We start from the raw sequence: 27,500 nt of genomic DNA, 5'->3' as shown, positions 1-27,500 counted from the left end.
GGGTGTGTGTGTGTGTGTGTCGTGCAGCTGAGCCCCTCTCTGTACAAATGTGGTGGAATGCGCTGCATGTTTGAGTGGATGGAGAAGACCGTCTCTCCTGCCAGATCTCTCATATGAGGATATTGCTTTGGAAGCCACAGGTGAACATCTGTGTTTTGTGTGTGTGTCTGTGTGTGTGTGTGTGTGTGTGTGTGTGTGTGTGTGTGTGTGTGTGTGTGTGTGTGTGTGTGTGTGTGTGTGTGTGTGTGTGTGCGTGCGTGCGTGCGTGCATGTGCGCGCTGTGTGTGTGTATTCTCCACCAACACCACAGAGAAGGGATAGCCAGCTCCGTTATTGCAGAATATCATACATTAATCCATTTTATTTTTACTGTGAATGGCATGAATTGATAATGAAGCATTCACATATATGGCATCATATGCAAGTCCATTTAAGTTTAATCATAGAAGAGGCACCCTAGGGATCCACTGAAGCCATCCCCTATTCCGTAAGCACCCATGCCATATTGAAATGCCACTCAAATGTACTTTGATTGAGGGACTAAAAAGAATGAACTTTGAATAATGAATAATCATGATCCTTATTTACCATAAAGACCTCTGATAAAGAGGGACAGTCACTGTCTAAGCAATCTGGATCATAATCTGGATCATAGTCTGGATCGGGTCGTTCTGCTTTCCTGACCGAAGCTCCATTGGCAATCGTCCCATAATTCATTAAGGTTGATGAAAAATGAATAATTCTATCCAGCTCAGCTTCACTTAGGGTCCATCTGCATTTCTCTCTCCTCCGTGGCCTCTCTCTCTCTCTCTCTCTCTCTCTCTCTCTCTCTCTCTCTCTGATTAGAAGCACAATCAAATTCAGCAGCCCCAATCAGACCTGTTAGTTCAGACAGGATGTCTGATAGGACATGATTCTGGAGACCGTGACTAATTGAAGAAGGCTTAGGAATAAGACAAAAAAAACAGCAACCTAAGAATAACTATGAATCTATGAATATAGATCTTACATACTGTATACAAATCCTATAAACATGGGAGATAGATAGATAGATAGATAGATAGATAGATAGATAGATAGATAGATAGATAGATAGATAGATAGATAGATGAGCAGACAGATAGACAGACTGATGGCTCATGTCACAGTTGTGTTGGTGCTGGTGTCTGGCTGGAGTGGGGCTAGGTGTGTCCTGCTGTGTGCCTGCTGCTGTGTGCCTGGGGATGGGCATGGCACAGCACAGCATGGGACAGCTGCTCTGCAGGGAGACACAGGGGACTTGAAATTCTCCTCAGCTCCTCCCTTCCACCTTGCCTCCCATCTCTCTCTCTCTCTCTCTCTCTCTCTCTGCTCTACTGAGACAGACAGATGTGCTTTCATGGAGAGGGGAGAAGAGAGAGGGAAAGAGAGAAGGAGATAGAGAAAGAGGGAGAGAGAGGGATAAATAGGAATAGAAAAGTATACAGCGGTAGGTAACATGGAGGAAAGAGTTAGGGGAAGATAGAAAAACTGCCAGAGAGGGCACTTTATGTGTTTGTGTGTGTGTGTGTGTGTGTGTGTGTGTGTGTGTGTGTGTGTGTGTGTGTGTGTGTGTGTGTGTGTGTGTGTTTACGTGTTTACAGCTAGGCAGAACTCCTTCTTTTTTTTTCTACATGGGTTTGTGTATTTGTCTGTGAAATAAGACTCCATTCAAGAATATAGTCCCTTACTGGTGTCTCAATGGCACCATTTTTTCTCTCTTTTTCTCTTTATCTCACATTTTTCTCTTTCCATCTCTCTCTTTTTCTCTCTCTCTCTCTCTATCTCTCTCTCCCTCTCTCTCCCTCTCTCTCTATCTCTTTGAGGGCATAAATCCTTTTCATATCCCCTTCTTTTGATTCATCGTTTACTCTCTGCAGATAGGGCAGCCAGGTCAGTGTGCAGCACGTGTCTTAAGGCTATCTGCTCTTATCCTCCATGGCACTTTATTGTCTGCTCTATGACGTGATTGACAGCCACCACTTCCCTGATGGTTCACAAAGTGGTTCAGACTCAGAGCTTCAGTTTGTTCAAATAGCATCAGTGGACTGGGTAGTGTTGGTTGTTGTTGTTGTTGTTGTTGTTGCCTTACAACACGGCTTTGAAATGATTACAAGCATACACACATTTGTGGTGCAAGACTGAAATATGTTTTGAGCGTTTCCCCTCCAAATACTGAAGGGGAGCTGGGTTTAATGTTTAAAAATGGGCACAGAAGTAGGACGCACGTTTGTTTTATTCATTTTTGCGTTATTCATTTTAAAGAACTTCGAGAGATGTGTTATGTTCTGGCTGGTATTTCGCTGTTCTGTCCTCCTCAAAACAGAGTGCACCTTAGATAAGGGAGGAGGGAGGGAAAGAGAGAGGGAGAGAGAGAAAGAGAGTGAGAGGGAGAGAGATAGAGAGAGAGAGAGAGAGAGAGAGAGAGAGAGAGAGAGAGTGAGAGAGAGAGAGAGAGAGAGAGAGAGAGAGAGAGTGAGAGAGAGAGAGGAACCTGTTGATGTTTCTCAGCACGCTGTTGCTCTCTGCGTCGTGTCGCTCTGTTGTCACACGTCGGCTCGGGGTCAGGACGCGATCGATGCGCGCGGGCCGCCTGACGCCTGGCCCCCCTGTCAGGGCCGAAACACGCTGCCGGCCCCGCCGAGCTCCCCCGCCCCCCTCGGCCCCCTCGCCCTCCCCACGCCAGTTAATGATCTCCCACACTTTGATTGACTCTTCATTAAAGGCTGATCAATCTGGCGGGTGGCGCCCCGGCCTTGGGCTCGGGCTCTCGTGCGGAATGCCAGAGTGGATCCCGGACCCCGCCCCGCCCGCCCGCCCGCCCGCCCGCCACGAGCCCCACACCACCAGGGCCTGCTCCGCTTCCCTCTCTCTCTTCCTTTATCAACTTCTTCTCTTCTCTTCTCTTCTCTTCTCTTCTCTTCTCTTCTCTTCTCTTCTCTTCTCTTCTCTTCTCTTCTCTATTCCCCTCTCTAGTCCCCTCTTTATTGAGTACTATGATAAAGATCATGATGTTATCTGTTCATGCTGACAAACACATACAGGTTATGTGTACGCACAGATACGCAGACGTCATTAAAATCTTGTTTGGGTGTATGCGCATGTGAAATATATACAATGAGTCACAAATGCTCCTCCAGAAAGCATCCTGTGTTCACATGAACAAATGTCTGGTTACATGACGCATGATAAAAACAAGAAATTGATGTAAACATGGAGATGACATGCAGAATTATATGGGAAGTGTTCTATTTCATGTTTTCTCTCAGACCTCAGTCTATCATACCTTATTTATCACACACACACACACACACACACACACACACACACACACACACACACACACACACACTCACACTCACTCACTCACATACATGCATACACATGGCGTGTGTGTTGACAATTGACATGTTTGCCTGTGACACAGATGAGGGTTGAATCAACTCTCCTTTGTTTACCCCAGTAACAGCACAAGCTGTGTATAATGATGTGTTTTGAGGGAACAGGAAGATTTCCAACCAATATGAGCCAATATTCCTGGAGACGAGTGTGGTCATCACCTCTTTGTTGATATCCTATGGATCATACACACCTCAATCATGCAAAATATATTGTTCCAATAATCTCCAACGGGGCTCTCTCTCTCATCACACTTTCTCTTATTTCTCTCTATTCCCCCTTTATCCCCTTTTTTCTATCAATATTGAACACACACACACACACACACACACACACATACACCACACACATACACACGCACACACACACACACACGCACACACACACGCACACACACACACACACACACACACACACACACACACACACACACACACAAAGACAAAGAATACAAAGACGAAGTTGTACGCTCTTGCTTGTGCACACACAGCAAATAATGCAAAGGCATAACCCACAAGTATACCTGTGCATGAACCTCTGACTCACCACATCCATATATACAACCTCAGAGAAAGAGAGATAGACAAAAATAGAGGAACGAGAGAGAGAGAGAGAGAGAGGAAAGAGAAAAGTAAAGAAAACACCATACTTCAGTGATCAGTGTAAAACTAATCACCACTTTGCTTGCTCCAAAACATACATACAGTGTATCCCCTCTCATCTCCTTATAGTACACAATAAGCCATGCCAGGACATACCAAGACGTGCACACCTTGTGGGCCGACCTCTGCCTGGTCAGCAGGTCCGCGCGATGGCCGGAATGCACCGGAAACAAAGCTCGATGGTGCCCACGCGCTGTTCCCAGGCCTGTGTGCGGCACAAACGGGACCTTTGTCCGGTGCCCTCTACGCGGCTGCCTTCCCAGCATCCCGTGCATGCTGAGGAGCAGAGGGACACTGGGGCATTGAGTTTTTTTTTGTTCTCTTTTTTTTTTTTGCCTGTATGCTCGTGTGTAGGCTGACAGGGAAGGACGCCACTGTGAAAATGGGAGGAGAGAGAGAGAGAGAGAGAGAGAGAGAGAGATGGAGAAAGAGAGAGAGAGAGAAAGAGAGAGAGAGGCTGAGGGCTTGTGTAAATGTCAGTGGAAATGGGGGTTTGTTGCGGTTCAAGGCAGGCCTTGACTACTGTGCAAGGGCGAATATGCCTTTATATACCTTAGCTTCATACACACACACACAGACACACAGACACACACACACACACACACACACACACACACACACACACACACACACACATTTAAGCATCTAAATGTACAGTTTTTGTACTTTTTTGACAATTCTCTTTCTCGTGTACTCTTTGTCCTCCACACACACACACACCTACACACACACACACACACACACACACACACACACACACACACACACACACACACACACACACACACACACACACACACACACACACACACACACACACACACACACACACACACACACAAGGCTTCTCTTACACACATTCACAATAGAAGCGAAACTACCACACCATTCCCCTGTGAACACGTGTATGGCCTAGCAAGTGAACTTTTATCACCAATGCCCCCAGCTGCAGATAGATAGAGAGAGAGAGAGACAGAGAGACAGAGAGAGAGAGAAGAGCAATCCAGTACTCTCTTTCAGACTGACAACTTTAATGCCTATCATCTCACTGTGTAAAAGGGACAGAGAGAGAAAAAGGGAGTAAAAGATGTGAGCGAGAGTGAGCGAGGAAGATGCTAGAAGAAATAGGTGGAAAAGTGAGAAAAAGAGATAAAAAAGAGTGGCACAAAGAGAAAGAGAGGGATAGAGAGAGAGAGTCAGAGAGAAAAAGTCAGAGAGAGAGAGAGAGAATGTCACAGAGAGAGAGAGAGAGCGATAGAGATTAAAATGCGTAGCAAGGACAGCCTAAGAAGCTGAGGGATGGATTGAAAAATAGCGGCACAACCAAGAGGAGTCCCATTCACACTTTGCATGGACATCAAGTACAATCCGCCGCTTCTGAGCCACTGGAGCACCAGTGCTAACCAAGACTATCCCTAAGACATGTTCAACTTTTTCTCATGGAGGTGGGAACGGGCTGTCATTTTCTTTGGGGCCCTTGTTCGGCCTCTTCTCCTCCATATCAGACAGAGTTTGGAGGGGTGTCTTTTTTTCCGAGTCCTGCCTCCCAGGCCCTTTCAAATTCGTCCGAAGCTTTTGTGAATATTTGGCCTTTTGATTTATCGGTGTCTCTTTCATATCAAAGTGGCTCTCATCTTGAGATGGAACTTTAGCTCTGACTGCCCCCCCTTTACTTTGTCCTTGTAGCAGGAGATGGGAGGGATAAAGGTAGTCCTGAATAGCGCCTGGAGATCTCATATCTGGCCTTCGCCTTTTAAAAACATGTTTTTTTAAAAGCATAATTTGGTAGAAGACTGGGTTTTGAAGAAATTATACTTAGTAGTAATCATACTTGGAATGATATACTTATATTTTGGCAATTTATATATTTGGCAAGTAACAACCATTTTAATTTCATAATGAAATCCCTTAATTCCTTAATCCTTAATTCCTAATGTAATTTACAGTATGGGAGGACATGATCACTGGTGACTTGCAAGACCATTTATGAGCCACTGATTATTTAGTGATACTGCATTCATGCATTTTCGGTCTGTGCCTCAAGCATATTTTTGCAGCGGTGACCAAACCAGTGGTGAATTCCTTTCCTTGTACTTGCCGCTCTCCTCCTGACAAAATTGGAAGGAGCCATTGTAACGTGGCCTCATTAGGATTGTATAAACGTTTAGCTAAGAAACAATTGTTCCATCCATCACCCGCCGAGTATAATAGCCCACCCACGCTAACGAAATGTTGATTAGCATCCAATTGCAGTCAGGGCTGGACACATTGCCGGTGGACATGACAAGAGTGGGGTTTTTTGCGTGCGGGGAGGTGGGGGATGGGGGGGGGTTGTTCATGGAGGAATAAACAAACCCCCTCTCAACCCCCATCATGATTTCTTCATAACCACTCTCGACACACACACACACACACACACACACACACACATACAGTACATACACACAGAGACACAGACAGACAGACAGACACACAGACACGCAGACACACACACAAACACACACACACACACACACACACACACACACACACACACACACACACACACACACACACACACACAAACACGGACACACACATACACACACACACTCCTCTTTATCCCTCAGCCTTCTGCTTAGCACCAACCCCACGAAATCCAATTGCTTGGTTGTAATTAGGATGTAGTGTGGAATAGAGTCAGTCATTAATCAAGGCCAATCGTACGAGAGGGGATTGTCCGGCTCAGTGGCCTCTGTAGAGGGGTGTGTGTTTGTGTGTGTGTGTGTGTGTGTGCGTGTGCGCGTGTGTGAGTCATTCACTATTTAGTTCAGCTACATGAAAGTCGTGAGTGTAAGTGTACACAATTGACCACATTTACACCAAGCTGCCCTCTTTGTGGCACATTTATATAAACCAACTAGTAAACAACAACAAACAAATAAGCAAAATCACATGCGTAACGCAAAATGAAGAGAAATGTCAAACAAGCAGATTCCATTTCCCTTTAATATGGAACGTCTTCTGCAAGGTTTCCAGGAAAGATGCAGTAGCTTACGCTTTTGTTTGTTTATTTATTTGTCTGTCTTACCGAAAAAAAGTGACGTCTAGTTTGGCACATTTGTAATCCATGTTTAATTTGTCATGTTGTGAGTTTCACAGTAGACTTAATATCCGTTTTCAACTCGACTATAGCTCAGCCTTTTGTGCCATGGTCACACTGCCGTTGTGCCCACTGTTAGTCAAAAACCATAATTTACACAGAGAAAATGAGAGGAAGAGAGCAGGAAGAGAGAGAGAGAGAATGAGAGAGAGAGCAGGAAGAGAGAGAGAGAAAGAGAACGAGAGAGTGAGAGGGAGAGAGCAGAAAGAAAGAGAGAGAGAGACAATGAGAGAGAATGAGAGGGAGAGAGCAGGAAGAGAGAGAGAGAGAATGAGAGAGAGAATGAGAGGTAGAGAGCAGGAAGAGAGAGAAAGATAGAGAGAGAGAGAATGAGAGGTAGAGAGCAGGAAGAGAGAGAGATAGAGAGAGATAATGAGAGGTAGAGAACAGGAAGAGACAGAGAGAGAGAATGAGAGGGAAAGAGGGAGGGAGAGGTGGAGAGGAGAGGATGTCAGAGAGGGCGAGTGCGAGCGAACTGAAACCACTCTAACTCCGCCACTTTCCCTCTTCAGCTGTGCGAGCCGTGTAGGTTTCGCTTTTTTTTTTTCTTTCCCCTCCGCGGCACCCTGCGCCAGGCGCACAAGAGGAGTCATCACCCAGGAGGGCAAGAGGAGAGGGGGGGGGGGGGGGGGCGCAGGGAGGGGGGGTTCAAGAGGGTTGAGTGGCGGGTGGGAGGAAGGCATTAATCGGCGCGGCGGCCTAATGGTGCCGTTTCATTATCCGCCCCGCCGCTGGCAGTGGGAGATGAAAGGCGGCGCGGACAACTGCCATCACACCGAGGGCTCGGGGACGGCGCCCCCGACGCACGAACGTTAGCGTAATTACAGCTCTTTATGGTGAAATTAGCGCATCGGTAACATTCGCCCGTCTTCCCCCCCCCCCCCCCCCCACACACCTCACACCACTGACAGAACGTCATCGGATCTTAAATATATGAATGCTTTTGTGTAATTATATACTTTTTTACCCACTTCCTTTCGTAGGCATGAATTAACATGAAAGGAAAATGACTCTCTTCCACATGTGTGTTCTTTTCCCTTTTCTTTTCTTTTCTTTTCTTTTTTCTCAAATACAAAATAAACAGATGAAACCATATCTGGGAGGAGGTGAAGAGGAGAGCAGTGTAGGTCTCAGGGGAGGCAGATTCACATTTGAGTGAAAGCACAGCTTTCATTTGATCACGCCTTTATCTCTTTTTTTATGACTATTCGTGACCTGTAGGACAATACAATGTAATGGTATTTCGGTCACAAGTTCAACCGAAATCAGCTAGAGAGAAGGTCTGCAGAAGCCATCGTCTGAATCCATACACAGTCTGAGAAATCACACGGTGCGTCACTGTGAAAATCACAGTGTCCCGTTTATCAAAAGATGTTAGATAAATCTGCCGCCATTAGTCTCATACTGTCTGGTGTCCTCATATAGAGCTGAAAGAATGCCCAAGGGGACACATACTAAAGTTTGAGCAGAAAAGTGATTTTTTATTAGAATGCATTCGACCATCTTGAATATGGCGATCCATCTATATTCACTCAGGTATGAGTGCTGCACTACATAGACACTTTTCTCTCTCTCTCCCTCTCTCTCTTTCTATTTCTCTCTTCCTCTCTCTCTCTCTCTCTCTGTACCTTATGAGACAGCTGCTATTTTAATGTTTATCTTGATTAGCCAAGAGTTTCACAGGACTGTACTGTCAGTACTGCAGTGGTGGGCCCAGGGCCGATCGAGAAATCAATCTCAGCGACTCGTCGCCCCCTGGCTGAGGGGCTGGGCCAGCGATAGTGTCGACTCTGGCCATGTCCTCAGGACACCGGGAGCTGTGGCTGTTACAGGAGAGATGGCTATGATGCTTGTGTGTGTGTGTGTGTGTGTGTGTGTGTGTGGTTATGGAGTGACAGAAGGCTGTCACTTTTAATGTCCCCTGGCTTGGCTCCTCAGTGGCCCCTGCTCCTGGAGCTGTGTGTCAATATGACAGAGGAACGGAATGGGAGTGTGGGGGGGTGGGCAGGCAGGGGAGGGGAGGGGAGGGGGGCTCCCGATGAAGGAAGGAGTGCAGGGCAGAGCCAACAGCCCACCGCTACCGCAGAGTTCCATCTTCCCCCGACCAGACAGGCAATTATGTTTTATTATGTGATGGACGCCTTGCATTATGTGAGGCCGGAACGGGCAGTCCGTACTCAGTTCGGAGGAATGTCTGTCAGTCATTGTGCCAGCTTTCTCTTTTTCCTCTCTCTCTTTCTCTATCACGCTTTTTTTTGGTGTTATCATTTTATGTTTTTTTTTTTTTTTTCTTTAACCTCGGTACTTCTGATCGAAGCCACGCGAAAGTGTCGGTGAGTGTGTGATAAAAATGTGAGCTCCTCATCTCTCATCTCCTCCCTGCGGTTGTGTGCATGTGCGTGGGGGAAGAAATTGATGCAGATAAGAGAGGCGCTCCTGCAGAGACTTGAAGAGTGCTCCCCGAGCAGTGTGTGTGTGTGTGTGTGTGTGTGTGCACAGACGTTTGCGGGTGTATTACTGTGGACCACTGAACAATTTCAGTTGGGATGCTAGCTGTAAATGGTGACAAGGAGGGTGTGTGATGAGGGCGGGGGGGGGGGCTTGGGGGCGGGGGGGGCACTGGTGGGTGGGTGTGCGGGGTGGCATTGGTGGGGGTGGGTGTGGGTCTGGGGGATGGCACTGGTGGGTGTGGGTGTGGGGGATGGCATTGGTGGGTGTGGGGGATGGCACTGGTGGTGGTGGTGGCTGCCCTCCAGATCTCTGCTGGGTTTGTTTTCTTATTAGCGCCAGATTGATGGGAACGAGACGTGGCGTGATAGGGTGAGCCGTGTGTGTGTGTGTGTGTGTGTGTGTGTGTGTGTGTGTGTGTGAGAGTGTGTGTGTGCGCGTGTGTGTGTGTGTGTGTGTGTGTGTGTTAGGGGGGCTCTCTGAGGATCCAGCCGATGCGCACCAGCGGTTTACGAGCAAACATCCACTCCTGTCTGCCGCTATGAACTCTGGGTAGAGCGAGGCGGTGGAATGTCTCCGAGGTGTGTCACTCCCCCCCCCATCCCCACGCCCCCGTGACCTTAGCTCAGTGTCTTTGAGCGAGACTCAGGGACTAAATCTGCCCCATCAGATCATAAAGAAAATGGTGATTGTTATTTCCGCCGAGTCGCCCTCTCCTTCCGCACGCTAATGAGCCACGAATGGATGTGCCAATGCTAGCCACCCTCCAACACACACACACACACACACACACACACACACACACACTCTCACACACACACACACACACACCTCCAGTGCAACCATCCCCCTCTCACACACAGCAATTGCTAATTCAGGGATTTTCATTTCGATAATGAGATTTAGTAATGGTTCAATAGTGTAATGTTTGATGTGACTTTGATGGTGCAGTAAGACACATGAGAATATTAGCCAGCCAGTCAGGCAGGCAGGCAGGCAGGCAAGGCTGGCAGGCAGGCAGGCAGTCACAGGGGGTGGTGGTGTGTGTGTGTGTGTGTGTGTGTGTGAGGGAGGGAGGGAGACAGTCTCTCCCACAGTCCCTGTCTGGATTCCTCCGAACTCACGGGAAGTTGCTATATCGCTGCTAACAGTTTCGGCGAACTCACCTGGGTCCAGGCCTGATTGGATCTGACACAGAGCACTGACCGGGGTCTCGGAGGTGAAATTAATTTCTTACAGCAATTACAGACAGCAGGAAGTGATTACCGTCAAATTAAAAGGTGTGACAATAAAAACGTGCAATAATTGAACGATCGCCATTCATCAGGACGAATCCTCGGTGTGCCTTTCGCACATCAAATTGGACAATATTGGCCATGACACAGACATACCTGGTTCATGATTAAGGCACTAAATCAATTAGGATATTCAATGCTTTCCCATGGTGCAACTGGGTTGTCATCCGCTGTCTTCTGTTCCTCTCTGGTTAAATGCCTTCTCGTCTCCTTGCCCTGGGTCCAAGTCTATTCCCAGACCATTAATATTGCTCTTCACCTCTCTATTCAAGCAGCTAACGCGGAGAGGCACAAATAGAATAGCCGGTAGATTCACAAGTGGCTGGAGTGTTTGGGCAGTCTTTAAGCTGACAGAACCAGGGGAGCCATAGAACTATTTCATTTAATTTAAATGTATGAATTTTGTACGTTTGAGGACAGAATATAATCTTTATTAGTTTGATATACCTATTTATTTCTGTCCTTTATTTTAATAACTGTATAACTGTTGCGAAACATTTCACTGAGGTGAACGAGAAAGCTCTCCTGTTATTTATTTCTTCTTATTAAAACTGCTCTCGGAGGAATGTCTCTATAGATAGCCTGTTCTGAGGCATTTTTTTGTGACGGGTCCCATTTACAGCTTAAAATCCTTTTAGAAAAGAGTAGAAAGAGAGCTATGACTCATTCATTATATACATATTACCCCAAAGGCATTTACACCAGAGCAGCATTAAGTGTTATGTTGAAACAAATCGTTTAGTAACGGTATTTATGAGAGAGGGGACATTTGCTATACACAATTACAATATTGTAATATGTCATGTTCATTATGCTACCCATGCTACGGCTACAAAGGATGCCCTGGTAGTGTAGCCTACCTCTGCATTGAGGGAAATGCAAATGTAGCAGTTCTGATTTTTTTTTGACAATACAGTCAGACCAGATTGTGCCACGTTGCATTGCATTGCACATATATTGACATCTAATCCCAATATGTACATATTTGATGAGACAAACAAACGGGTAAACAAAGCTAGAAACAACAGAGGATCTTAAATTAGGCCATAGATGTATTTATCAAAGACGAGCGAGTTCACTGAATAAACATTTGGCACTGGAGTGAGTGTGCGTCGTATTAAACATTCAAACGCCGAGCGCTCAGACTGGGATGAGTTTGATGAGACTGTTTACATGGGGCCAAATGAGCCCCCCCCCCCCCCCCCCTGGAAATTTCCACCACTGGGTCCCAGTGTTGTCAGGCAACTCACAGTCTCACTCACTCTCCCGGCTGCCGCCGTTATGCATTTAAAATGTGGGATGGCTCTACGTTAAGAGAGGTCTCGTAATGGTCTCTGCCACCTGGCTTAAAGCCTCGCCGAGTCTTCTTTTACAACGTCGCCGTGAATGTGTCTCTCTTGACCTTCACTGGACACATGACATTTACTCTGCACTCGGCTCAGACTTTACTTTTCAAAGCCAAGCTCAGTGTCCGTGTTTACCGCCGACCCCTCTTTTTTTTTCTCACCCCCTTTCGCGTGATAGGGGAATTGGTGGACCTCTCGACTTGCCTAGAATAACGTGATAATTTGCCATTAGCTCTGGCAACAATGGTCCTTTTTTTATCGCACAGGAAGCAGCTGTTTGTATTTAATTCATTACCGTCTCTCAGCAGCGCTAATTTTTCTCTCTCAAGTGTCATCCCGGTGATTAGTGGTGGTTTGCCGGGCTCCTCAAAGACAGCCCCGTCCCCCCTCCCCGACCGGCCACAACTTCATGATCGTTGCTGTAAGGCACTGATATGGCAGGGCTTCCCATTGTGGCGACGCAGACACTGTGCCCCCCTCCCAAACACACGCACACACACACCCCACACACACTGCTCCCCACGCTAGAGGTGGTCGGAAACTTTGCCTGCAGCGCTCCCGTTCATATTAAAATGAGTGCTCAAACGCAGCTTAATTTATGGCGCTCTTCAAATTGTTTCCCTCTATGGATTTTTAATATCTGCCAGTGACAGCTGGTTTTCGGCAAATATGCGCGGCGTCATGTTGCCTGCCACATGGAGCGGAACAAACAGATTGCGTTAAATAGTGACAGTGACATTTATATTGTTTTCCGCCGCGATTGGAATGCGGAAGGGGACACCGGTGGCCCTTGGCCTCGGAGCCTCCGTGTTTTTTTTTCTGCTGGAAATTGATAATGATGATGCCTCGGAACGCCAGTGGCACCGGTGTCAGCGTACCAGCGATCCAACCATACAGTGATCTAACTGCTGTCCCCAAACCCAGCCGTCGGGTGTCTGAGTTTCTCATAATGTGATTCATACCCACATCTATATGTTGCTCTATGATTTTTGTCCATTAGTGGTGGAGCTATATGATGTATAACATCTGTACTGTTTGATACAGTATTGCAGGACAGTTGGTGTATTTTCATGGATTGGAGTAATGATGATGCTGTTATTATATCCGTTTGTTTCTTCATTTTTCACATGCAATAGTGTAGTTAGGTGACGGTCCATACCGGAATGTGGTGCTAAACGTTTAGTTGAGCAGTGCAATGACCCAGGTGTGATGGGCAAGTGTGCTAATGCTAGTTTGTCTGCCAGTCGTTGTGTCACCGTTTATCTTCACAAAGTAGGTAGAGTTTTGCAGTTCATGTGTACGCAGCCAAACCAGTTTCATTTTCTCTCTCTCTAGGTATGGTGCGCGTATGTCCTGACGTGATACTTTGGTTCGTCACTCCCTCCATCCCTCCCTCCCATCCCTCTATCCCTCCCTCCCCTCGGCGTGTTACCTCCTCAGTTCATATCTGGCTCACCCAGACTGAGTGTCATTAATCCTCTCCGTTGGAGTCGCAGTCACAGTTTGGTTAATTAATTCTTCGCGCGAGACGAGCCTGACAATCCTCGTGTCTCATTATCCCGGGGAAGAGAGAGGGTTGGCTGGGTGGGCGGGAGGCTTGGTGGGTGGGGGGCGGGTGGGGGGTTCTGGATGGATGGATGGATGGATAGACGGCTGCCATGCACAGTTGTCACGGCGATTGATATTCTCGCCGTGATGTCCGTGACAGGCATGCCGACTCCTCGACAGAGAGATATCAGGTCCGGAGTTGAGGCCATGGAGGGAAGAGGAAAGAGGGAAGGGGGGGGGGGGGGGGGTTATGGGATCGACATTCCTATCATGTCCCACCTAGGAGCCCCAGGTCTCTTCCTGTTCCTGTAACAGTTTCATGTTCTTGGAGTTTAGATTATTAATGCTGCAGAATCTGTGTTCAAAAAACAAAACGGGAATGTGTGTTCTAGTTGGAATGTCTGTGAATGTGTGTATGTGTGTCATGAAGATGTATCAATGATTTAAATGAATGAATGTCAACTGACTCTGTGTGTGTGTGTATGTGTGTGTGTGTGTGTGAGAGAGAGAGGGAGAGAGAGACAGAGAGAGAGAGAGTGTGTGAAATGAAGATTAGTAAATTATATGAATGACTGAATGTGAAATGAATACATCGCTATATATTTTAGTTCTTCTTAGACTATTGAAATGCATGAAATGATTATGTTTTTTGGTCTGGTTAAGGATTGATTAGGTAAGAACTTGATGTCTCAATTTACCCCCACAACAAGCCATCCATCTGTGATGAGAGCAATTAAATTGGCACAGATGGAGTGGTTTTTCAAGACAGGGGCTTTTTGTACCACGAAAATGTTTAGATTGCCCATTTACAGAGTAAGCAGATGCTTTTGAAATCCATGTTTTTTTGGCTAAATGTCCCGCAAAGACCAGAGCAAACCTGACATCGTTGTAATTAGTATACAGCCGTCTGGTGCTTACTGCTAACAAAGTCGGACTAATCTAGCAAAACAGAGAAGCTCTATTTGCGCGGCCATCTTTTTCCAATGGTATCCCCTTTGAGGCAAGACTGCCTATCCCGCCTTCCTGTTTGTTCGCAGTCGACAGCAGCACTGCAACTCCCGTGCTTGTATGTGGGTCCTTTGAAGATCTCTCACTGTGTATGTAAGAGAGAGTGAGTGATAGATGTGTGTGTGTGTGTGTGTGAGAGAGAGAGAGAGAGAGAGTGTGTGTGTATGTGTGTATTAATGTGCGTATATGGGTTTTTGTGTGTGTGTGTGTGTGTGTGTGTGTGTGTGTGTGTGTGTGTGTGTGTGTGTGTGTGTGTGTGTGTGTGTGTGTGTGTGTGTGTGTGTGAGCAGGGTTTAGATCCTTTAAAGACGTATCATTCCTCTGGCATGCTCCCCTGGCTCCGGATCTGACTCACAGCTGGTGACTGTTCCCCTCACTGCGGCTTCCTCTCCCTCTCCCCCTCTCTCTCTCTCTCTCTCTCTCTCTCTCTCTCTCTCTCTCTCTCTCTCTCTCTCTCTCTCTGTCTCTCTCTCTCTCTCTCTCTCTCTCTCTCTCTCTCTCTCTCTCTCTCTCTCTCTCCCCCCTTCTCCCTACTCCACACCCCTTTGCAGCAAACCCTCACCTTCCTGCCTCTTTCCCACAGACACTCATCTCCCCCCCTGTAAAAGCAATATCCAGAGCTCGCGGTGGAGGTGCTCGGAGAGGGTGTCAACTCCTTAAGAGTCCCTCTCACCTTCTGCCCTGTAATTTCAATCCCTCTCCGATATAGACAAAGTCTCTTTGTCGCAGAAATCATTTTTGTCACCACCACACTAAGCGACCTCTCGACTTTTTTTTTTTTTTTTGTGCCGGATCAGACATTTAAGCTCGCTATAAAATCAAAGGAGGTTTTTATATCAAAACCATTTCAAGCACTCGACTTCCACGTGGACCTGAAAGATTTTTTTTGCTTAAAGAGGAAACGATGTCGTGGGTTTTTCTTGTTACATTATGTATTATGGATATAGCCTAGTAAGGGATGGCACAAAGTCCTCCTCAAGCCTTTGAAAAATCATGCTGGGGAGCCCTATAGATTACAGTGCTCCCTGCACAGTGAGGGCTCTATCCATCAGAAGGGCAGGCCATTTAGCTGCTGTCTTCCCCTCTCCAGCGTGGAGCAGCATCCCTGGGCCCTGGGAAAGGACCACCAGGGCACCCCGGCCCCAGCAGTGCTAGGAACAGCACTTTATCGCCTCCCTTGGGATTCTGGGCACCACTCTTTATATCTGTCATCAGTAAGCCTGGCCTGGAGTAATGAGTGTATTAGTTCAAGTACTGTGCCAGGGACTGTGTGCGTGTGTGTGCGTGTGTGCGTGTGTGCGTGTGTGCGTGTGTGTGTGTGTGTGTGTGTGTGTGTGTGTGTGTGTGTGTGTGTGCGTGCGTGTGTGCGTGCGTGTGTGCGTGCGTGTATGTTTGTGTATGTGTGTTTGTGTGTGTGTATGTGTGTACATACGTGCGTGTGTGTGTGTGTGTGTGTGTGTGTGTGTTACATATGCCTTTGGCTAGTAGAAACGTCATCTCCACCTGTCCTGGTTGTCACCTGAAAAGCTTATCTTGTTCCCATTGTCACGAAAATGTTTTTCAGAACAATCGGTTGACATTCCTTTCATTTTTAACTTCGATTGTGTCTGCCGTGGATTTCAACAGTTTGTCCGCTTTATTTGGTTGCTGACAGTGCCAATACCAAGCAGAGATACTCATGTACAAACAGGCTGATGCGAGACTCCCTGGCTGTCCGATGCAATAAAAATCACACCAAGTATCAGTAACGAGCCGCAGTCACTCCAACACTCCCATGTGTCATTTCAAAGTCGTCTCGGGAGGGAAAGAAAAAGAGAACAGGTTTTATGTGGGCAGACGCGGCATAGTTTCAGTGACTCTTTTACGCGCAGTGTGTTATGTTGTAGAAAACTGTGGCGTATGTGTATTAATGGATATATTAGCAGTATATTTTTGGAGGACGTTGTTCTGGGTCTTTGCCCAATGTTTCCATGTGTAAGGTTCACTTGCGGATAAAGTATTTTCCAGCAAGTTCAGCGACTCCATATCCTCACTTTTACTGTTTAACCTCAGTTCTGTTAGTTCTCAGCATATCTGTATGTTGGAGGCATACATTGCCTTGGCCTACCTCCACTTTGTCTTCAAAGTATTCAGGCGACATAAAGCCTGAAAAAGTGTGGCACTCAACTGTAGTATTTGTAGTGGCTCCTCCTCTGGGTGCAGATAAGAGATTCTCATGCCAGTATGTGCAGGGAGAAGAGACTACATCTCCATCATCCCGTATTCCAAACATAAGAGGATAAGGGTGTCAGTGCCATGCTTTTTACAACGTCAACACCATCCCCACTTTAACATGGAGAACCCGCTCTCACAATAAGCAGGTGTTTCAAAGTCATTTGGAGGTTTTACCTGTCTGTTTTCCACCTGGGAGAGAAAAAAAATGACTGCTTTTGCACATATTTTTGCGACGTGAAAGCCATGTGTAGTGAGCTTGAACACCTGAGTGCTATGTCTCTCTCTCTCTGTCTCTCTGTTTCTCTCTCTCTCTCTCTCTCTCTCTCTCTCTCTCTCTCTCTAAAAATATGCCAACGAGGAAATGTAATGTAAAAATGTGTTCTCGTGTGTTCTCTGGATTGTTTAATGGCACAATTACAACACATTTGAGTCCTTCATTTTGACTCCCCATTTGAGCTTTCCCTTTGTGTCTTCTCCTTCACAAATAAGCTCCACCAGTGAATACTGTTGATAGTAGCCTATCATAGGACATGTTCACATATCAAAATGGCTAATAGTGGGGTAGGTGTGGGGTTCTTTGCCATTTGTCTTTAGCCTTCTTTAATCTTCCAAACAAAACAGTGCATTTCTGTTTCCTTGGGTCCATTTTTCTCATTGTGAGTGCAGATGGAGAAGCTCCGTAAAGTGCTATACGGCTCGAGAGCAGTGGAACGTGTCCTTTTCCTCTCCGCTTCCTCCCGAATGGAAAGGACTGTGGTAAATGACAGAGCGCTAATGCGGGCTTCCCTTCAGAGGGACCTGCTGTTAGCCCGCAGCTCCCTCTGATTCATGTGTGGCCTTCCTCTCCTCCTCTCTCTCTCTCTCTCTCTCTCTCTCTCTCTCTCTCTCTCTCTCTCTCTCTCTCTCCTGCTCTCTCTCTCTCTCTCTACCTCTCCGTGTGATAAATCCTTTATTTCTATGGTGTGCGTTCAGTGGGACTTTTAGTGTGTGAATTTATACTGAAAGTGTAAAACTTGGATCTTGAAGTCTCTCAGGAATAGGTTGATATTGCACTGCCTAAAAGGCTAGACATGCTGTGGTATAACTTAATATGCTCTCTGTTCTCAAGAAACTTGAAATTTCAAAAGTTCACATTAAACATACAGTATACATATGAATGCACATGAATCCAACTTTAGAAGAATATTTTGAAAAGAAAGATCTGTGGGTGTTGAAATCTGTCACTGTCACTGTCAGCCCAGTTCTAGATTCTCCCATTTGATGTTGTCTGTATAAGTGAGTGGGCGTGTCTCTGCACATGTGATTTTATTCACGGTGACAGCCAAGTTCTTGGTTTCTTCCTGGTATCCCATGTTTTCCCTATGTGACCGATAGGTTGTTTCTCACTCAATCCTGTTTGGCTCATCTCTGTTAACAGTTAAAATCTTTACTTCAGATTCTTCTTGCCAGATTCTGTCATGTCAAGCTCCATATATATTTGAAGATTTTTTGACCTTTTGACCTTTGCCTGTTTTCTCCCAGGTTTTTGTAAAAAACGTTTCCCATGGAATGGTTAGCTGATACCGTGGCTTCTGTTTCTTCACTAGACTCTGATGCTTTCTGAAGTAGGGTTCAGGCCAACGAGACAAGCCGCAACATTTTAAAACCTTGCAAGAGCGACTAAACATGTTGAATGCTTTGCGATGGCTTGCAACATCTAATTCACATTGCTGCGACTCGGTCTCGTCGCGTCGGGAATCTTTGGTGTGAATTTGGGCTTAAGGAGTATTGGCTAAACCATACCACATCGGTCTGTGTCATATCCTGATACGTTCTGAGGATCAGTGCACTCTACATCTATGTTTACACTTTATAGAGCTCTTCCATCATGTTAACATGGTCAGAAGGATCTCAGGTGCCTATGCGATTATGCGGAGACGAAATCAGTGTAGTTTGGAGGCTCCTCAGTGTCAGCTTCATTAAGCCGTGAATAAATGCATTTATGTTTTGTTTGTTGCAGGGTTTGGTTCCCTCTGTTATGCAGACACACACACAGACAGACACACAGTCACACACACACACACACGTGCATGCGCACACAAACACACACACACACACACACACACACATACACACACACACACACACACACACACACACACACACACACACACACACACACACACACACACACACTCACACAAACACACACAAACACACACATGCATGAAGTAATGAACCCACAGTTTACAAACAAATGTAATATTTGCTCTGTGCCAGCAGGATAAAGTTGAACATGGATAGAAAGAGAAAGAGAGAGGTAGAGTGAGAGGGAGAGAGAGTGAGAGTAAGGTAGAGAGAGAGAGAGAGAGAGAGAGAGAGAGTTAGAGAGAGAGAGAGAGAGAGAGAGAGAGAGAGGCTGAGAGCCTCTGGGAGCAGGCCTCCTTTGACTGATGTTGTGTGTTGCTGATTGTTCTGGAGTAAGAGGAGGGGAATGGCTCCTGCTAGACTCTGGTGGGCGCTTTGTATATCATGGGCCGAGTCTTGCAGCACTCAGGCACTGGAAGACAAGACAGGTGAGAGCGGCTGAACATTGGTGTGTGTGTGTGTGCGTGTGTGTGTGTGTGTCTGTGTGTGTGTGTGTGTTGGTGTATGTATATCGTAAGGGCTTACAAAACAAGGAGCAAAAAAGAGTGGGACGGCCATATCAGTTGATTTTGTGTGTGTGTGTTGTGTGTGTGTGTGTGTGTGTGTGTGTGTGTGTGTGTGTGTGTGTGTGTGTGTGTGTGTGTGTGTGTGTGTGTGTGTGTGTGTGTGCACGTGTGTGTGTGTGTGTGTGTGTATGTGTGCATGTTAGTGCATTTTCTTTAGATGTGTTTGAGGCATAGGGTGAATGGATTTGTATTGGTTCATTGTATGCTTGTGGGTTCCTCCTAATTGGGATGAGTTCCTCAGTGTTGCCAAGCTCAAGGTTGAGGCAGTCGCTAATCACATTATACATGCTCCCTGGCAGGAGAGGGGGAAAGAGTCGTCTGTGACAGGCACCTTGCTTTGCGGTTTGATGCTAGTCGATATTAAAAAAAATATATCAGATGGAGAGAGACAGAGACACAGAAAGAGAGAGAAAGAGATGGGAGGAAAAGACAGGGAGAGGAGAACAGATGCTTTTTGTTTACCTCCCGCCTGACTCCGCGCCGTCTCTTGTCTTTCTCACTGTCTTTCTTCTTTTGCAGTTCTCGAGGAAAAGGAATTGATCCGCTTGCTTTCTAATAACAATTTCGGGGGAATGAAGGAAATTAAATAGTGTCAAAGTAAACAATATTATCCATAGAGGGGCTGAACAAAGCAAAGTAATCCTTTAATTAAATTAGGCAAATTACAACTGAAATCCGGCCTTTTCTCCACCCCTCTCTGTATGCGTCCCTCTCCCTCTCTCTCTCTCCTTTGTGAATTTTTTTTTCGTTGGTTGCTAAGGAACAGCAAAAGAGCGTTGCCGTGGTATTTTTTTTTTCAGCAGCAGGACTGGACGTTGCCATGGGCAGTGGGACAGAGAGGGATGAGCCCATGAGCCTCCAGAAGTCAGTCCATCACCTCAGCACATTCAGAGCTGAGTCAGGGTTGGAACCTCCCCCCATAAACTCCCACTCCCGATACACACACACACTCACACGCGCGCGCACACACACACTCACACACACACACACACTCACACACACTGCCTCAGTGGCTCCTTGGGAGCCTGTGCTTCACTTAGGCTCGTCATGCTCTTCCCACTGCCACATAATTACCGCTCATTTAGTGCTCAATCACTGCTCTCAGTGAAGAAGACACGAGGAGGGGAGACTCATTGGGAAATGCAAGGCTCATTGTTGAGGAGACAGAGGTGTGAAGCAGACATCAGACATTCTCAGTATGCAGGATAGACAATGTGTTGGATGTATTTTAAGCTAAGCTAAGATAGGCTATTTAAAGTCCCATTCATTGCAGAATAGAGATGGTTTATTAGGCTTAAGGCTATTAAGCCTCCTTATTAATGCTTCTCTGGGATTTGGTTTGATGGATAGGAATCGTAGGCTATGGCACGAGCATCATAACATCCACTTAAATGGAGTTGTTTGTAATTGAAGAAGTTTTAGTGAAGTTCACTTTTGTGTCCTGTGACCAAAATAGCAAAGTTGTGTGGTCTTCTGACATAATTTGACTACTTAAAAAAAACGCTGCAAGACAAAGAAGTTATTTACAAATCTGCTCTCCTTTGCCAGTCCAGGCAGTCATTGTTGCCATCTGGAAACCACCAATGTCTAAAGAAATGGCACACAAAAGAGAATTTGGCATTCAAAAGAGACACAGCTGTAATTTATTTCAACCATAATTAATAGGCTTTTTCAGGAAAATGATTGGCATGGTATAATCATGCTAATTGTAGAGGCGGTTATCCCGTCGCTATTGTTTGATGTGTCAAACAAGAGGCTGTGTGGGCACCAGCCATTTTGATGTTTTGAAAGAGGTTACCAGCTTAACTCCATCCAAGGAGCATCCGACATGATGTAACTGACAAATTACGCCTCTTTAATTCAAATACGGGTGTCCATTTTTAGACGTGACATGAAATGGTTGTTATCTCCAGTGTTCCCATGTGACTGACCCATCCAGTGGATTGTGGTATGAATCAAGTGCCACCCCACTAAGGTGAACTAGAGAGGACAAGAGAATAGTCCTCCCTAGAAAAGAATATAATAGAATAGAATAAATTCTAAAATGGATAGCTCCAGTCCTTAATTAGGATTGGCTGAATCGCGTTCAATGCCATTGTATAATCAACCCCACATGTTGACCGCATTGTGTTTCATTGTGTTCTATACCACTGCCCTACCACAACTTGATACAAAAGTTAGGCAGGGGATCACATTGACTAGCGGCAAACAGATTTCCTATTGTTTGCTATGGTTCACAATGGTTGCATCTCCAGTGTAGGTCTAACGCTAGCGTTGAACTTGGTTCAACTTTCAAGGTGTAATGTAAGCATAATCAATTGTCAGTTTAGACTGACTGTTTGTGTTACTTAGGAATAAGATAGCGTAAGCATTACCGTAACCATTCTGATAGAGGAAGTATTTTTTTTTATGGAAAAATGTATATAATCTATGAATAAATCATTGCTGTTCCTTTATTTCATGACATCTTGCCATAAATGTAGTAACCGTTTTAGAAAAGCAATAAGTCACTCAAGTCCATAGGCTGCACTGAATATAGAACAGCACTCCGATTGCACGTCATGCATAACAACACCCGTTAGCTGCTATATAATGAGTGAAACCTATCAGCCTCTTGGGGCTTATTGCTTAAACATAAGACAGCTTACATACACATAAAGCAGTGAATATGTCCAAAATATCCTCTCTGTGAATATATCTTACAGAGTAGTATATAGTGAGAAGCCTCTGTAAGCGTCAATGTTTAACAGCTGATATAAGCAGTAGGTGTCAGGGCTAAGGAGCGTATATCTTTAAGATATATGTCCTAGACGTCTATAATGATCAGGTTGATGTGTCAGTGATGAAGTGACAGCTCTAGTCTAGTGGACATAATGCCTTTTTTTCTACAATCTTTCAAAATTAGCCCCAAAGGAACGGAGTTATGAAATGTATCCCGAACAGCAGCGTTCCGCCATCTGTCATATGTAACAGCCCCGTGTCTGTGCTCACCACGTATAGGATCTGTTCAGGAGTCTAGTCAGACAACACAAATCATTAGCATGTCCTAGTTCCCCGTAGCTGCCACTCTTTCTGTTCAGGCGAGGGTAGGTGGACATGGTGTCCACTTTATGTGGCCGACCACAGCAAGGCTGGGCCTATGCCTGTGCAGGTTCTGGGTCTGGGGGTTAACATGAATAACACTTGACAGCTGTCAGTGACACCAGCGAACGGACTCAAATGAATTTTTCATGGGAGGCAGAGGTATCCTGGGACCTGGTGTGTGATCGGGCTGTTGGCATTGGTTAGCCCTACTTGACACACACACACGCACACACACACACACACACACACACACAAACACACACACACACACACACACACACACACACACACACACACACACACACACACACACACACACACACACACGCGCACACACGCACACACACACACACACACACACACACACACATACACACACACTCACACACGCACACACACACACACACACACACACACACACACACACTCATCCTTGCACACACATGCACACACACGCGCACACACACACGCACACACACACACGCCATTCCACGGAGTAAACCTGTCCACTGGCTTCACTAATGACAGCAGGCGTCGAGCAGGGGGGGATTGGGTGTCAGCATGATTGATATGAGCGTCAGGCCAGAGGAGTTTCTCCGTCTCCAGGGCCATTATCTCTCTAAATGATATCACGCAGCCCTGATTAGACGTCCTTCTCCACTGTGAGTTTAACGGCCTTCGTGATCTTGGCGAGGAGGGGGAAAAGTTTTTCCCCTGTGCATGGCCGTGAGCTCTGAGCGGACTGCATTCTCTCTTTCAGAGCCGTAAGCAGAGAAGCCAGGGAAAACTGCCGTCCTTTAGTTTTGATCGCTGTCCTTCTCGGACGGGGAAAGTGTGAAGTGTGCACTTTGATTAGGGTATGGTCGTCTGTCTACAGAAGGCCACTTACAGACTAACCTAACAAGTGTGCACTCATGACACAACTTGGCTGATGCTCTAGGGGTTGCAGATCAGTTGATTAAAGTGAATGGATTCAGGTGCAACACCCAACACCCAGAACTTTCTAGACAACAATAACAGATATCACATCTTACCACCTAGCAGTTGTGAAGAACTGGAGTTCAAAGGAGGCTCCAAGATATCTTGAATGTCGCTACATGCCGCCACATGCCGCCACATGGCACAATTCCATTGACTTGCATTGTAGTACAACGTGGTATTACAAGAGAGCTGGCCTTGCGCTAGCTGGTTTGCATGCTAACTTTAGGCTACCTTAAAACAAATGTTTATATCAAAGTGGTTTCCTTTCTCATGCTTTTCCTAGATTAGTTCTGGTTGTTTTAAACTAACTTAAAACCCACACAGCACTGTTAAGTTTACTGTGCAACGTCATGACTCTGAAATGTTACTGAAAAAAGGTGACTGAAAGCAGTTCAAATGCTGTTGTCATTTGTAGCTACATTTCAACACTACCACCCATGACTATGGCTGTAAGGAACAAATCAAGCAATAAACAGAATCTACAGCATGTGTAGTGTTGACTCCTTTCTGAATTATCTTTCACTGTACTCTCTCCACAGTCAATTCGGGAGGTGACGGGCTATGTGTTGGTGGCACTGAACCAGTTTGACAGCCTGCCGTTGGAGAACCTGCGCATCATCCGCGGAACCAAACTCTACGAGGGCCGCTACGCGCTCGCCATCTTCCTCAACTACCGGCGAGATGGCAACTACGGCCTGAGACAACTGGGACTACAGAACCTTACAGGTCTGCCACAAGCTCTGTTCCTTATTCTGTCTTGTTCCTCTTTCTATTACAAAATGGATCTCATTAATTGGTTACTTGGAAGCACATCATTGTACCACACATATTTGCCTCCTAGACTAGTGAATATCAATGTCACATTCAACAGGAAGTGAGTGTTGACATTGTATGAAACTTGCAAAAACACACTTCAGTTATGTTCATATGATGCATGCACCACATGTGAGTGTATTGTTGGATTCCGATATGTCATGGGTCGTAGACCGCAGGTACTCGCACTCGGGCAACACACACACACACACACACACACACAAAATGTATACCATGTAAGATGGACAGTTGGAAAAAGATGCAGATCAAGACAAAAAACCCCAGGTGCACCCAGGTGTTAATAGCCAACAAGGCTATTTGTATCCAGTGGGAATAGCCTATGTGGCTATTTCCAAATGGGTGCATAAAGCAGGGCATAGCAGAGACACGCACCCAGTTGTCCATAGCTAGTAATGCTATTTATACCCTGGCACACAGTCACTTTATATCTGCAGACTGCAGCAGCACCATATAAAGGACAAAGATATAGAGGGTAGCAGCATCACAGGGACCACCACATAGGCTCACATTAACTCTGACCCCGAGCTTATGCAAACTTGTTAACACTGGCACTTGTTAACACAATAGGCCACATACACTGCATACGATGCATGACCTTATCTACCATTCTATCTGTTATGTTGACATCTTGATTGTAAAAGATATTTGAAGTTCCTTTGAAGTTCCTGTAACTGCATAACATTTCATGAAGTTGAATTTCTACTATGGGGCATCAGTAAAGGTACATAATCATTCATACTTAGCCCTACACTTCATAGGCTACCCCACAGGCCATTTTCTCAGGTCTCACTACTCCATATCTGAGCTGTAGCATGAGTTGTAGCATGCTGTGGACTCACAGACTTGCTTTCAGAGCTTGTTAGGAAGAAAGTTATGAAACATTTCAAGATTTGAAGTGCGGCTAGGAGTAGGAAAGGAACACCATGATAAGGCTCGGGAACCCTTAAATAGTGCTCACCTCACTTTTACCAACATACATCTCAGACCTCAATTTAGCTGGTATGGGCTATGTCCACAGGAGGCACATGTCCATGCTTCAAAAAGAGTCGACATTAACTACTCCTCCTTAAACCTGTCCAAGCAAGTGGCAACCGTGTGTTCCTATAGCACAAAAACTCATTAGAATTAGAATATAATTAGAATAGAATAGTTAGTGTAGAACAAGAATAATTAGTGTAGTTTCTATACAAATAGGTGCACCTGATTGTGCCCGTGGAAGTGGTGGCCATGTTGTGAAGGTCAAGATTTGCTTCTGCTTCATTTCAGTTTGACAAAATGTTGGACTCAACACTGCACTCACGGTCACCTTGCACTCACTTGGATTGTCAGCAATACTCTGACCAAACAGACATTCAGACATACAAATATCTTGCTGTATAGTCAGATTCCTCCCAAAGCATTGTCAGGAAGTTGCCTTAGGTCGTAACGCTTTTAAGAAAAGGCCGTCTACTAGGAAGACTTGAGGTCATGTTGAGATCTGAAAGATCAACAAAACTTTCCGAAAGAACTTGTTGTAAGATTGCTTGAAAGGAAAATCTAAATCCCCATTTGACTGCAACAGACCTTCAGACTCAGCAGAGTCTACTGTGGAAGGACATGTGCAATTTGACCTTCATGGAGGAATTATCAGGAGAGAAGCTCTCCTGCCTCACCACAAAATCCAACATTAGAAGTTTGCATCCAAGCAAGGTTGATGTAATTTGGTCTTTTGGACAAAAGAGGTTGATATAAACGTTTTGGCCGCAATGAATAAAGGTGTGTTTTAGGGGGAAAAAAGTGTAGTATTTCTTAAAAAGGACACCTCTCCCTCTCCAACTATTAGGAGGGTTGTTGTTCAGCAGTGTTAGGCAGTAACATAATCCATGTAATGTTTAGAATACAAAATATGAGTAGCTGTATTAAAGGTATACTATGCAGGATTGGCGATTTCATCGCCGGTTTCGCTTTCACTTTTCATTTTCGCTCGTTTTATGCTTGCATATTTCTCTGCAGAGCTTACCCTACAGCTTTAGCGTGTATATTTGACAAAAATCAATCGGTCAGTCTGCCGTGCCTTTTCATGAGACTTTATGACACTTCCTGGAGTAGAGCATGGGTGCGTGCCCGGGGTCTCCTGAAGTTGCAAGTGTGGTTTTACCGCTACAGACCACTAGAGTGTTCAAAAAACACACTGTTCGACCGGTAATGACTCATTTAATCATATATAACAGTATGGAACAAATTGATTAACTGAAAAACGTTGCATAGTATACCTTTAAAGGTGAACTATGCAAGTTCTTTTATCTTAATTTCCCTGAACTTATCAGCTTCGGAGTCATTGGAACGGTTATTTGACTTATTTCGGGTTGAATGACGGCTGTCTCGCTTCCCCTGAGCGCCTCTCAGAGTGGAAAAAACACGCATGCAAACAGAAAGTCTCCAGCCTCGCGATCATGCTCATTACTGTAAAAGGGAGACTGGCTGGTTGGGGAGTTTTGTAAAATATACACGCTGAACCTGTAGGGGAAGCTCTGCAGATAAATCTGCAACCATAAAACGCTTCCCAAATCCCAAATCAGGAAAAATGGGAATAATGTCCCGTCAGCACATTTTAGGCCAGTCATAGATGCAGGTTTCTTACCAGAGTTCTAAAAAATGCAGCTAACTCTTCTTGTGATGGAAGTATGAATATATGTATATGGCCGATGTGTTGGTAGTGGATCAACAGGTTAATTATCCTAACAATGGCCACAAGAGGCCTTATATGTAAGCCCAAGATGGAGGTTCTTCCATGGCCCCAAGATCTGAAACTGAAGATGTGGATAGACTTATGGAGCCGTGCGTGCAAC

General features: G+C 45.7%; 1 protein-coding gene across 1 annotated transcript in view; it reads left to right on the top strand.

Moving 5' to 3' along the window:
- Positions 1–27,500, top strand: part of LOC134070949 (receptor tyrosine-protein kinase erbB-4-like) — a 252,134-nt gene that overhangs the window by 121,284 nt on the left and 103,350 nt on the right. Inside the window, exon 3 of the mRNA XM_062527490.1 lies at positions 24,378–24,564. Within this exon, the coding sequence (XP_062383474.1) occupies positions 24,378–24,564 (187 nt within the window). The remainder of the gene's footprint in view (positions 1–24,377; positions 24,565–27,500) is intronic.

The sequence above is a fragment of the Sardina pilchardus genome, chromosome 23 (genome assembly GCF_963854185.1).
Source record: "Sardina pilchardus chromosome 23, fSarPil1.1, whole genome shotgun sequence".
NCBI lineage: Eukaryota > Metazoa > Chordata > Actinopteri > Clupeiformes > Clupeidae > Sardina > Sardina pilchardus.
Note: the sequence above shows the minus strand (reverse complement) of the source record. Positions and strands in the feature narration are given on the sequence as shown.